The 14,780-nt window shown below is 42.3% G+C and overlaps 1 protein-coding gene across 5 annotated transcripts in view; it reads right to left on the reverse strand.

Moving 5' to 3' along the window:
- Positions 1–227: 227 nt before the first annotated feature.
- LOC311527965 (protein FAM169B-like) overlaps positions 228–14,780 on the reverse strand; it is a 51,356-nt gene continuing 36,803 nt past the window's right edge. For 4 of the 5 annotated variants that reach the window (XM_084642476.1, XM_084642474.1, XM_084642473.1 and 1 more), the window contains exons 6-9: positions 9,095–9,277; positions 5,890–6,018; positions 1,934–2,037; positions 228–1,127 (exon numbers count right to left, since the gene is read on the reverse strand). In XM_084642476.1, coding sequence (XP_084498602.1) covers positions 903–1,127; positions 1,934–2,037; positions 5,890–6,018; positions 9,095–9,277 — 641 coding nt within the window. In that variant the 3' untranslated portion in view covers positions 228–902. The remainder of the gene's footprint in view (positions 1,128–1,933; positions 2,038–5,889; positions 6,019–9,094; positions 9,278–14,780) is intronic. The other variant, XM_084642475.1, reaches the window with a different exon arrangement.

Raw genomic sequence — 14,780 nt, forward strand, 5'->3', positions numbered from 1 at the left:
GCTGCAGTGGAGGCTGGTTGTAAGGGTAGAATGAAGCACTGCCTTGCATTGATTTGTGTATTATAAATAAAGCGTTCCTGATACATCAGTAAGTCAAGCTAGAACAGCACCACACTGACTTTACCTTGCGAGGGAGAGACTGAAAGGTGAGGGGTTTTTTTTAACCACACTGTAACTTGTGCAAGCTGGTGAGACACATTATCAATATATTTTCTTTTATTGTAAAGCATTAGGAACTGGTCCACATGAAATACAATACGTGAGATAAGCAATCCACACAAAGTTCCTGCAACTGTGCCTTAAATTATATACACAATGTGATCTCAGTGTCTCAACTTAAAGGCAATTTACGGTCTGTCTGTACCAAACTTCTGCATTAATGTAGACCATGGGGTTTTTTTGTCCCCCCTCCCCCGTCCACTTCGTAGCTTAAAGGAAGATCTTTCAGCTGAGCTTTTCCAGCAGAAAGAATTTCCATCTCAACTGTTCTTTTTGAAAGGAAGGTTACAGAGCCATCATTCTGATACCAACCTGTGTTGCAGTATCTCCCTTGCATAATACAGGAAGTTGTTTCCATAGAAATATCTTCTTACATCAGTATCTACAAGTCACCTAATTCCTCCTTTCTAGACCTCTTACACGATCCATTAAAATCTTTCCAAAGCAGGGAAATAACTAGGCTCGACTGCTATTTAATTTCTTGGAAGGAAACAAAAGAAAAGAACAATTAAAAGAACAATAGTTTATTTTTATTTTTTTTAAAAGATTCTGAATATTTGCCTTGCAAAACCCTTGTAACTAATCTGGAGAAATCTCAGTGTGGTTAGAGATTATGACTAGTTTAGTCTATTATTTTAGCCTTTTATGACTGCAGAGTGGATCTTGCTCCTTGAGTGAGGGAATTAAGGCATCATTCGGAGATGCTTAGCAGTCTTGTCTTCCAGCAGGCCCATAGTCCTTGCTCTTTTCCTAGATCCCTTACATTGCTGCGTATCAGCTGTACCTTGACTAAAGTCCTCCTCCTTGGGAATTTGCAGGTGTAATGTCCTTGCTTCTCCTGCTGTGTTACCTTTGTCGTCTCTGGCTTCTTGTGCCACTTTCCTAATATCAGGAATACATTCACCTCCCTGAAATTAGAACCAAGACACAAGGATCATCCTGGTATTATGAAAGGTACATATATACCGTGTAAAAACTATGATGTGACCTTAATCCAAGATGCCCTTAGAAACAAAAGGGACCCCAAAACATAGCCATTTTGTTTATATATAATAGATTCCTGATGCTCTACACAAATACTCAGAACTGTCTGTATTAAGAAAACAACAAACTGATTTAGTTCAAGTAATCGTTCGGTGGCAACCTAAAGGGGAGGAGTAAACACAATAACCATGGTTCTTAATTTTACTCTGTTTTGTTTCTGCCCCTCTCATTATTTATTATTTGATGAGCTTCATTATTTTGATTTGTTTCCTTGAGTATATTTTATTGTGTTTATGGAGAATTGGTCCATTCCAATTGCCAAGATGATTTTAGGCCACGATCCTGCAATGAAGTGTGTGGGGGCAGACGCCCAATGTAAGCAATTAAAAAGAGGGCGTTCTAATTGCAAAGTACTATGCAACCACTCTACCTACTATGTATGCAGGTCAGTTGAGAAAGCCAGTACAGACCTGCTGTTGTAGCATTCCAGCTCCGTTACAGTTCCTATACCTCAGTGAGGAACAAAGTAAAAACTTTCACATATGATGGTCATTTCATCACCTAGCCCCCAGAGCAATTACAGATTAGCCATATAAATCAATGGCCCAGTGATAGAAGATCATCCATGTTTATTTGTGTCACTCTCTCCTATTTAGGCTCCCTAACTCACTAAGTAGGGGGAAAATGTTTATGAAAAAGAGGATCATAAAATGATAAACTAATCACGTACCTCATTCATCGGGCCTGCATCTAAGCATATGGGTTCATCATCCTGAGCTCCCTCTATATGACAGCCTCCTTCCTCCTCTGAAGCAGTCTGACTAACTGTGTTTTCTAAGGGCAAGATCATAATGAAAGAATGTTGGCACAACTTCCATAGCAACAGTTTTATCAAAAAAATACCTACAAAATGCTGTCCTCATACAATTTCAGTCCCGCTCCTCCAATTCTGACAATTAACCACGCAGCCCAGTAACAACAAAAAAACCCTTGTGCAATAGGTGGCAATGCCACAAAAGACAAATGCATAGGTTTGGTCAGAAGAACCCCATTTTCTGATAGCCACTTGCACCTGAAATATTTGCAGGTCCATCTATCTGAATGTGCAGAAAACCCACACCTGGCATTTTCACACACAAAATTTTCTGCTTGTAAATATCACATCATGTACCTGCAAACAGATGCATCTGTTAGTGCTGTAGATGCAATTTGAACAGTTAGCCCTCAGTTTTCACACCCGCACTTCTTGCCAGGTATAAATTACATCTGAAAAAGTTTTTAATTACATTTGCCATTTCTGAGCCTCCACTATCTTGACATAAAGGGTCCTGATGTGCAACAACAGCATGTCAGGCTAATTTTGGGGTGACTGTAAACTTCCATCCTTTCTGATTATTTCAGAAGAATTGTAATGGTTGAGACTGAAGCACGGCATCTAATATTTCCAGTGCCCAACAAATTAGCTCTGACTGACTCTGATTTTCCGACTATTAATTGGGGTAAAATGAGTGCAGAGAGACCAGAAAAATAAATTATTAACACTGCGCTTATGTCCCTATCCTATTCCCAGATAGCATTAAAAATCTCAGGATATTCCTCCATCGGCACATGAATGTCTGCACTAAAATGTCATTGAAAACCTTTCTAGCCTTAGGTTGAAAGTTTGTTCCGCTAAATGGAATCCATTTCTCAGAGAGTTCACTGGTCTGTAAGTTGCCTGTTAGACAATAAAAGGTACTTTTCATGATTCCCAAAAGCCTGGAAAGCAGTTATTTCCCACGGAATCTGCTTTTCTTTTCACTTGCAGTCAGGGCTGGTGCAAGCATGTTTCGCGCCCTAGGCGAAACTTCCACCTTGCGCCCCCCCCAGCCCTGCATCAGCTCCCCGCCCCCCCCTCGCCCTGAGGTGCCCCCCCGCGGCAGCTCCGCAGCCCCCCCTCACCCTGAGGTGCCCCCCCTGCGGCAGCTCCCTGCCACCCCCTCTCTCGCTCCCTCCCCTCGGCCCAGGGAGCTGTGCGGCAACTCCCCGCCGCCTCCTCCCTTGGCCTGGGGAGCCGTGCGGCAGCTCCCCACTACCCCCTCCCTCAGCCCGGGGAGCCGCATGCAGCAGCTCCCTGCCCCAGCTCCGCCTAGTTCGCTTAGTGGTTGCACCGGCCCTGCTTGCAGTGCGGCTGTAGCCATATTGGTCCCAGGATATTAGAGAGACAAGATGGGGGAGGTTCTATCTTTTATTGGAATCACTTCTGTTGGTGAGAGAGACAAGCTTTGGAGCTTATCCAGAGCTCCTCTTTAGGACCTGGACCAATAAAAGACAGTACCTCCCCCACCTTATCTTTTCACATTCACTTTATTTTTGTAGACCTTACATACTTTCACTCAATTACTCTAGAACTGCTCATTTCAGTGCCTGATTGGTTCAGCAAGTAGAAGCCTCGCTGCATATTCATCTTAAATTATTTTCACATTTCAGCCAGCCTCTGTAGGCAAACGCTGCTGCTTCTCTGTTACTGGAACTATTTGATATAAATTAACCTTGGCTGATTTTTCAACAACAATTAAGTGAAAATTTCCAGTTCCATGTATGATGCACCAAGGAATTTCTTTTTATCGCTATACACTGATAAAAATTCAACAAACATGTTGAAAAGAACATATCCATCTAGGTTTCCCTTCTAACACATATCTACAAATGTGTGCATACCCAAATCTACGAACCATTTCTGGTTCATCTGTGCTGCCACTAGATGCCGCTCTATATCCTTGCAAAATTAAAATTCTGATCTCAGGTTTGTTTGAACCTTTCTGGAACACATCTTTCTGTAAAAGCCCTACAACATTATATGACAAGAATTTATTCCTGACTCTGAAAAACTACATAGTATGCAGCAGAAGAGCTGCACAGTTACAGCTATTAAATAGCTTTCTTCTACAGTGCCTAGTACTGTGGAACGGGGGCAGAAGGGTTGTTCAAGAAGCCCAGAACAGGATGGGGAGCTCACTAATCTTGGTGGCTGTTGTCATATGTACCAACATTATTTGGTGATGCTGAACTACATTGCCTCATGCTGGCGGGATGCAGCAAGGGGGAAGAGAACACAGAAGAATTAGATCCGAAAGACATTCATGTCCTCAAATAAGCCTATAGAGATCCAAGCAAACATCTGGGTGCAGAGTTGGGTAAAGGCACACCTCAAGAGCTCCATTCTATGACGTATCATTCGCCTCCCTTTTCTCCTGCAAAAGCATGGTGCTAGTAACTTAGACTCCAATTCCAGTCTCCCTTAGCAGGGACGGAGTCTGGGGAACCATGGGGTGGGGGTAGGGGGAGAGATCTTCCTGTAGAGGAGATGGATGAGGTGCACCTGAGCTGGGAGGAGCTGCTGCTTATCCTACTACTAGCAGAAAGTATGATGCCCCATAAAATTCTTTTGCTGCTACCTCACCAGCCAAGAGGGGGAGTGCTGTGGGATCAGCACTTCTTCCAAGCTCAGTGAAAGTTGGGGAAGTTGTCCCTCTCTTTGTAGTAGGTACTATCTGTCCCATGCTCCCCTTTACATTAACTCCTGTACATGTAATCTACCATGCACTGGGAGATACACACACATGCTATACACACACACACACTCTCTCTCATAGATTTTATATATAATATAAATATATATGTATATCTAATACATATATTACAAACACCTTGTTGTTTTTAACATTCCATTTCTATGGTAGTTGGAAGTTCCACTGAAGATGGTCAAGTTAAAGCCAACTCAGCACATTCACCCTCTAGGAAAGGGATCACTGACGAGCTATAAGCCATAAGCTGAGAATCTTTTTAAAAAGCATATTTTACTATTTGTTGCCAAGCTAACTTATTTCTGTCATTTTCCACTATGGAGATATAGCACATTACAGCTCAGAGGTTATAGAAGAGGGACACATATATGTTTTATACTCTTTCTCTACAGCCTCCACAAATACAAGTATCTCCCCTAAATCCTTTTCTTATTATACAAACAAATAAACCCATCTCTATGGACCATATATGGTGCTAACCTCACTGGGCTAATTGTTGCCCTGGTATAATGCACTGCAATGGGAGTTCCATCCTCTTACACCAGGGCTGCATTTTGTCAGTAGCCCTCGGAGTCTCTGTAATTTGATTTCATTACTTCAGAATCTCTAATCCTGGCCCTGTTTACTAGATATTTTGGCCCTCTCTTGAGGATTACCAAGTACTGTGCTGTACAATAAGGAACACAGATTTTTTTCCCTTCAATTGAACACAAAGGAAGGCGGAACCTTCAAGTTTATGTCATAGAATGGCATGAAAATTGCCTCTGAACAGTGAATTCAGTAACTCTCATCCCCATGGCTCTAGAAATTTTTCTAGTTGCCTTTCAATGCACCTGTGCCTTTTTTTTTTTTTTTTAACATACTAGAGCTGAGATACCTGCTTTGGGGTCTAACCATAGACTTTTTGCACACATACCACCCACCCCGATAGCTGAGAGGTACCTGTCGCTTCTGAGTCAGATAAAAAGACAACGTGCTGAACCGCATGCTTAGCACTTTCTCCACGTGCTGCCAATGAGAGGAAGCAGCATTTTGTCATCATTAAGGAAGCGTAGCTTTTAACTGTGAAGTTTAAATAACTGAACATGACAAGGAGAAGTCCGTACAGTTTGTAACTCACTTTCTGAAAGGGCAGTTTCCAGCTGAATCTTTAACCAGATACTAACACGCTGGCTCCAGTCCCCTGGTGCTTCCACCTCCCACAGTCGATCCTGCTCCTCTGGATGGGTCTGCAAGAATTTCTGGCAAACTGAACAGGAAAACCAAGTGCGGGGCGTGGAGGGGGAGAGAGAGAGACGGGGAAGCATTAGTGAGTTAAGAGTCAGCTGGTGGCACCAAGCGTGAGCCCTCAGGATGTTCTCTCAGAGACCTATTTTTTCTTAAAGGTGTGGTTTTTGGCTGTTTTCTCTCTCTTTCCACCCTTCATTTTCTCTCTCTCTCTCTGCTAAGCCTCTCGCACAGCCATGGCATGGAGTCTGAGTACTTATACCTGGCTGGAGGAACCCTGTATGTTGAACATCTATTCAAGGCTACTGAAGTTTCTTAACCAACAACGGGATAATATTCAGAATCTGCCCTGAGCTAACAAAAAAAATAGATGCAGGCTGAATTAAGTCTCCCACTCTGCTCCTTTCTTACCCTATAGTGCATAGATATGGCAGGAGCCTTTTTAAAATATTGGCTAAGTGGTCACTGCCTGGGGTTTATAATGGAAATCCATGTTATCACATTCATAATCTTCTCACTGAGGATAAATAAAGAGTTTTGCTCATTTCTGCCTTACAGAAAAAGAGTACTTTAAGAGGCAGACGACAGGTGTTTATTAACAGGCACGCAATATCTCCCTTTTCTCCTTTAAAGTCCCTTTTTGAAATGCATTGCTTCACAGAGCCTTAATAAATCTTATCCCTCTCTGCAATGAATTGTTATCAAATGAGACCATTGAAAACAATAACTCATGCAACCAAAATTAGTGCTTGAACCTCGCTGGTCATATGTTGCATACTGGGGTCAAGACCACAGGCTCTTTTGAGCAGGGACCATATCGCTAAAGTATTCAGCACAGAACTGGAGGTATACAAACAATAAACAAAGTATGTACACCAAGTGTGGCTTGCAGAATCATAGTGAGCATTAATTAGCAGGACATCTTGGGAAGAAATTAATGATAGCCCTGTCCCTCTCTCTAACGTGAGACTACTTTCTGGTAAGCATTCAGGGGCTTTTACTTATTGGGGTGAATGAGGAAAGCCTGAAACAGGAGGAGCTGACAGAGACAACAGATGTAGCTGAGGTAAAGGTATAACTTTCATGAGAAACCTTGGTCCTATTAGTATTCCAGGCGTATTCTGTAGACAAAGAACATTCATATAACTTGGATAAGCATTCAAATTTAGGGCTGTTTATTCATATCAAACCCAAACCCGTCTCCTTTGCAGGTTTTCCTCATTGCTAGTTGCAGAGCCAAAGTGAGGAAACCGCCAACAGGATTTATGCTATTAGGGTATCCCTTTAGGAGTGATGAAGTGTTGCATTTCTGAACTGTTCTGTAAATTAAACAGGGATTTTTAAACCTCTGTCAACCACCTTTCCATGAGGTCCTGCTCATGTCTCCTGACTCAAGTTTTAAGATGATAATCCCTGATCACTCCATGATACATTCTGTCCCTGCATCCTAAGTAGTTCATCATACCATGGAGAGAGTTTGGAAAGCTCACTTATCTTTAATGTTTAACTGGATTTGGTAGTTTTCATTTTTTTTTTAAATCCCGTCATTCTTGTAAGTAAACATCTGCCTCATAATGAGTAGATCATTGTCATTAATTTTACTTCAGGATAAAAGCTAAATTGATTTCTTCAGCAAGAAACTCTGGGAGAGATAAGTACAGTGACAGCAAAATATTCAGTTCATGGCTTTATTGCTCCTTTTTAGACTTGTACAGCAGAGAGTGGGAATATTATATAAGAAATGCTAGTGAGAACTGCTCACATTTAGTGGAAGGATATTTAGAGGGCACTGGGTTGCAGTCCTCAGTCTAATGCAGAAGAATTTATACCTACTTCAATAAGGCCAGTATTTCACCCTTGGCATTTAATATTTATGTTTACAGTGCGATCCAGAGATCCCAGTCAGGATCAGGGATCGATTGTGCTAGGCACTCTACAAACACAAGCAAAGACAGAGTCCTGGCCCTGAACCTGAGCCCCAAACCTACCAGAGATGAAAAGCTAACTCTTAGGATGTACCACTAGTGTTTATAAACAAATCTCAAAATGCAGCATGTATAAACCATACAATGCATGCCATCAGGGAAACTGTTTTTGTTCGATGGAGAAAAATAATTTCACCTGTATTACTTCTTCCTGTATTAAGAGGACACAGTATCTTCGATAGAGTTGTGGGAAAAGGGAGAGATGTGAATGTATAATATACATGACTATCTATGCATAAGCTGTGCATGGTGTATACATTTCAGATAAACAGAACAGTGTACAGCTATGTGTGTTGAGGGACAGAGAGAGACTAGGGGGAATAAAGGTTTTATTGGTATTAATTAGGGATGACTGTAAAGCCAGGAGTGGCTAACACAGATATCCCAAACAAGTTGCAGTAAGACCCCCATGTCACACCACATCATCAGGTATTTGATTTAAGCCACATATTTAACAAAGAAGTATTTTATACATGTTTTAGAGATTTTAAAAATCATTTTATTCTTAGGACTATTTTATTTAAGCTTCCACCTGAAACTCCAGGCTTGCTTGCGTTACCACGAATCCAACTGTACAGCCACGGAGTGAAAATTATAACTCATTTTAAAAATATATTGTGACTGTTCAAAAGCCGCTCAGAGATTTGGAATGAAAGAAGTACTTCTGACAAGTTGGATTAGGGGGCACGGGTCAGGTGTGGTGCCTGACAAATGCAATTTATCACAAAAGTATAAGGACCACAGATGTGGCATGTGTGTAGTGTGTGCATATGGACATCCACACAATTTCTTCTTTTTCTTTCTTGTCAAACAGCAAGCTGATCATTCATTCTTTGATTCCAAAGCCATTACTCCATTTCTTGGAGATAATTATATAAGAGTGTAAATACCAAACTACCATTCTATCACTCAATATCTTATAAGAACACAGGATTTCCTCCCCACAGGAAGCTACATGTGTCTCTAGAGAGATTGCATGCCAAGGACATTATTTTTGTGTTCACTCCAATGCATTGAACTCTCCTGCAGCCAAGAAGCCGCTTCCAATATTTTTATGAAATGCATAAATTATACATGACCTTTTACCTAATGTTTCCACATCAAGTGTTTTACCTTGGTACATGTCAGCAGAAATAGGGAAGCTGATCCCCAAGGCATCTTCGGTCCCAAAAGATTGACAGAAATCATGCAGAATTTTCATCCCTAGGCCACACCTTCTGTATTTTCTCCGGACAAATACAGTATCCAGAACTGGGAGCAGGTAGCATTGACAGGAGTTAACATCACACAGGCTTCCTGAGAGTACACAGTAAAATAGCTCACTCTTATAACCAATAAATGAAAAGATAAACCACTCTCCAAGCCAATAAACAGCCATAATTGTGGCAGGAGGGGCGCATTAACTTTATTTTACATAGAAGGGAAGTGGGTGTGGCATTCTACAGAGAAAAAAGTTTGAACTCAGACCAAGGAGGTGTCGGATAGAACCCTAGGGAATGCCAAGTTCAGGGAGAAATTTTAGACTCAGAGTTTATGTTTCCTTGCCAACAAAGCCAAACCCCAGTACAAAGATGGAGACAGATACTAACTAAGGGCCTGTGTGTTGCTGAGGCTAAAACAGTGACTCAAGCCTAGCGTCCTGCCTACTGGACCAAACCACTTCTCACTAAAACAGTCAGAAAGTATTAGAGCTTGCCCCAGCACTTCAAACCTTTACTCTGCAGTCATCACCCAGGCTAAACGCCCTCTGCCGTCAAGAGGAGTTATGGTTGAGTACAGACATGCAGAGTCCAAAATTACAATGTTCATATCGATTAACTAAGGGCCTCACTCTGCAAGAATTACATGAGTAGTTCTTTGTATATTATGCACAGAAGTTCAAAATGCCACAAGAAATAGAACCCAAAAGAATAAGAAAACATAAGCATTCAATCATGAAATAATTTATGTTGAGATCAATCTGTTATCTAGCGACTTTGTAGAATAAAAGCACTACAAATGTTTCCTCCTGATGGTTTGTATTTAATCATTTATGAAATGCCCACTGCCATAGTGCCTGGACTCATACAGATTAAATACAACTGAAAATCCATAGAATCATACAAATTAGAGGCCTTTTAGTAGGTCTGCTTGACAATTTTCCATCAAACCTTTCTCCTCTGCCCTGCCCCGCCCCCAATATTTTCATGACAGCATCTTCTTTTCTATTTTTTTCTTTTTTGTCAGAAAACTGAAAAGTTTTTAGTTTTTGATGAAAAGTCAAAATATTTTGTTGAAAATTTTGATGAAAACAAAACATTTTCATTTAAATTTTGCATGAGAGGGGAAAAACATTTTCTCGCCAGCTTTCCCGGTTAATCTAGTGCCTCTCATAGTTAGTTTGTTCCCTACTACACATTTACCAGTGTAACATCCAACTTCGTTTTAAACGACTCAAGTCATGAATCTTCTGCCACTTCTCTTGGGAGTCTCTTTCACAGCATAATAGAACTAATTGTCAGGAGGCTTTTCCTGATATTCAAATTAAGCTTCCCTTCTTTCAGTGTGACCATTTTCTTCTAGCCACCTCCTGCTTGTTATCTTAAATAAGGGCCTGCTTCTGCTCCTGTTGATTTCCACTGGAGTTTTGCCACTAACGCCAACAGAAGTCAGGTCTGACTTTAATTCCTCTCCTACCTTGGACTCCAAATTCAGCAAGACACATATGCATTTGCTTAAATCACAATAAAATCAATGAGACTTAAGAAAGTGCTTGACTTCCCAAGTGCTTTATTGAATACAGACAGGTTTCAGAGTAACAGCCGTGTTAGTCTGTATTCGCAAAAAGAAAAGGAGTACTTGTGGCACCTTAGAGACTAACCAGTTTATTTGAGCATAAGCTTTCGTGAGCTACAGCTCACTTCATCGGATGCATACTGTGGAAAGTGTAGAAGATCTTTTTACATACACACAAAGCATGAAAAAATACCTCCTCAAACCCCACTCTCCTGCTGGTAATAGCTTATCTAAAGTAATCACTCTCCTTAGAATGTGTATGATAATGGAGTTGGGCCATTTCCAGCACAAATCCACGTTTTCTCACCCCCCCTCACACACACACAAACCCACTCTCCTGCACAGGCTGAAATTGTGGAAAAGCAGCATCACTTGCCCCATAACCTCAGCCGTGCGGAACACAATGCCATCCACAGCCTCAGAAACAACTCTGACATCATAATCAAAAAGGCTGACAAAGGAGGTGCTGTTGTCATGATGAATAGGTCGGAATATGAACAAGAGGCTGCTCGGCAGCTCTCCGACACCACTTTCTACAAGCCATTACCCTCTGATCCCACTGAGAGTTACCAAAAGAAACTACAGCATTTGCTCAAGAAACTCCCTGAAAAAGCACAAGATCAAATCTGCACAGACACACCCCTGGAACCCCGACCTGGGATATTCTATCTACTACCCAAGATCCATAAACCTGGAAACCTTGGGCGCCCCATCATCTCAGGCATTGGCACTCTGACAGCAGGATTGTCTGGCTATGTAGACTCCCTCCTCAGGCCCTACGCTACCAGCACTCCCAGCTACCTTCGAGACACCGACTTCCTGAGGAAACTACAATCCATCAGTGATCTTCCTGATAACACCATCCCCTGGCCACTATGGATGTAGAAGCCCTCTACACCAACATTCCACACAAAGATGGACTACAAGCCATCAGGAACAGTATCCCCGATAATGTCACGGCTAACCTGGTGGCTGAACTTTGTGACTTTGTCCTTACCCATAACTATTTTACATTTGCGGACAATGTATACCTTCAGATCAGCGGCACTGCTATGGGTACCCGCATGGCCCCACAGTATGCCAACATTTTTATGGCTGACTTAGAACAACGCTTCCTCAGCTCTCGGGCCCTAACGCCCCTACTCTACTTGCGCTATATTGATGACATCTTCATCATCTGGACCCATGGAAAAGAAGCCCTTGAGGAATTCCACCATGATTTCAACAATTTCCATCCCACCATCAACCTCAGCCTGGTCCAGTCCACACAAGAAATCCACTTCCTGGACACTACAGTGCTAATAAACGATGGTCACATAAACACCACCCTATACAGGAATATAGCGGTCAGTAGGTTTCCGATCTACATGCCTCCAGCTTTCACCCTGACCACACCACACAATCCATCATCTACAGCCAAGCTCTGCGATACAACCGCATTTGCTCCAACCCCTCAGACAGAGACAAACACCTACAAGAGCTCTATCAAGCATTCTTACAACTACAATACCCACCTGCGGAAGTGAAGAAACAGATTGATAGAGCCAGAAGAGTTCCCAGAAGTCACCTACTACAGGACAGGCCTAATAAAGAAAATAACAGAACGCCACTAGCCGTCACCTTCAGCCCCCAACTAAAACCCCTCCAACGCATTATTAAGGATCTACAACCTATCCTGAAGGATGACCCAACACTCTCACAAATCTTGGGAGACAGGCCAGTCCTTGCCTACAGACAGCCCCCCCAACCTGAAGCAAATACTCACCAGCAACCACATACCACACAACAGAACCACTAACCCAGGAACCTATCCTTGCAACAAAGCCTGTTGCCAACTGTGCCCACGTATCTATTCAGGGGACACCATCACAGGGCCTAATAACATCAGCCACACTATCAGAGGCTCGTTCACCTGCACATCCACCAATGTGATATATGCCATCATGTGCCAGCAATGCCCCTCTGCCATGTACATTGGTCAAACTGGACAGTCTCTACGTAAAAGAATAAATGGACACAAATCAGATGTCAAGAATTATAACATTCATAAACCAGTCAGAGAACACTTCAATCTCTCTGGTCACGCGATTACAGACATGAAAGTTGCTATATTACAACAAAAAAACTTCAAATCCAGACTCCAGCGAGAGACTGTTGAATTGGAATTCATTTGCAAATTGGATACAATTAACTTAGGCTTGAATAGAGACTGGGAGTGGCTAAGTCATATGCAAGGTAACCTATTTCCCCTTGTTTTTTCCTCCCCCCCAAGACGTTCTTGTTAAACCCTGGATTTGTGCTGGAAATGGCCCACCTTGATTATCATACACATTGTAAGGAGAATGGTCACTTTAGATAAGCTATTGCCAGCAGGAGAGTGGGTTTGTGTGGGGGGGGGGGTTGAGAAAACCTGGATTTGTGCTGGAAATGGCCCAACTTGATTATCATACACATTGTAAGGAGAGTGATCACTTTAGATAAGCTATTACCAGCAGGAGAGTGGGGTGGGAGGAGGTACTTTTTCATGCTTTGTGTGTATATAAAAAGATCTTCTACACTTTCCACAGTATGCATCCGATGAAGTGAGCTGTAGCTCACGAAAGCTTATGCTCAAATAAATTGGTTAGTCTCTAAGGTGCCACAAGTACTCCTTTTCTTTTTGTGAATACAGACCGTTTGTTTTGGTGTTTACAAATATTTGTAACACTTCCATGGTAGTTATCCTTTCTTCCTAGGCCAATCCCTCCATCTCCCTAATAATTTTTGTTGCTGTTCTCTGAAATTCATTCAGTTTGTTCCATTAAGTTAATCAAAATTTTCCTGGGAATAAAGTGCCCAGATATTAATGCAGTTATTCACATGCAGTTGTACATTAAATCAAAATGACCACAATAGGTTGTATAAACAACCCTCCTCCCTGTACCACCACAACCAGCCATAAATAATCCAGCCATGGTCTATAATCAAGTCAAGCCCAAAAATATACATCTCAGATCGCACTCTGAACACTGGCAGTTTCAGCATGACAAAGTGACTTTAATGCTTCCATAGTTGAGACTTTTGTTGTTAATGGTGAGCATACCCAATGTAATGTACATGCATCTATTGGCCAGAATGTCAGACTTACTCAAGTATATGTGATTATGTCAGCTCTGCCCTGCAAAATATATATTACTAACTGCCAGTCAGTAGAAGCAGCAGCAGCAGAGAGGGGGTAAAACGGTGTCCCACTGGGGCCACCCCTCTCATCAGCAGCCCCCTGGAGCCAGAACTTGCAGGGGAAACACACAAACACACCGGGAAATGAGGACTCGGATCGTGACTATCCCCAACATGTGGTGTAGGGAGAAGCTGCAGAGGAGCTACCCAGACTCTCCAGCCAGCAGGTGCTGCTGCAGAAGCAGCCAAAGCAGGGGCCTTCCAACGTTCAGAGAACTTTCTGTAGTTTTGACTTGACTTTCTCTGTCCTGTGATGATCACCTGTTTGGTCCAACCTTTCCCCTCCCTCCCAGTCTCTTCTTCTCCACTTCACTCCAAATCTGCCCCTCAATAAGCTCTTCTCCTCTGCCCAGACCCCCTCACCCCTCTTCCTCTTCCCTTCACCCTCTCCTTTCACTTTTCTTTTAAGAGCTCATCCCCTCTTAAATCCACTCCCAAAAAATTGTGGCACTAATATGACATTTGCTACTTGTGTGTTCTGCCTCTTCCCCCAGCTTGTCTCTGTCCTGTCTCTAGATCGTAAACCATTCAGGGCAGAGACTGTCTAATATTCTGTGTCTGTACAGTGCCTAGCACAGTGGGGCCCACTCTTGGTTGGTCCTTAAGCACTACCATAATAATAACTGCAAAGAAAACCCCTCCTTTAGCTGGGAGACATCTGTGATTTTGGAACAGAAAGTCCTAAATTCTTGACCTAATCCTGCACATGCGTGGTTTAACTGGCAATCATGAAGTCCCCACATGTGCATCCATGTATTGCAGCGTGTATTTTTTCTCCTCCATTACAAGGGCAGTCCAAGCATTC

The sequence above is a fragment of the Lepidochelys olivacea genome (assembly GCF_965140295.1).
Source record: "Lepidochelys olivacea isolate rLepOli2 genome assembly, chromosome: 10".
NCBI classification, from domain to species: domain Eukaryota; kingdom Metazoa; phylum Chordata; order Testudines; family Cheloniidae; genus Lepidochelys; species Lepidochelys olivacea.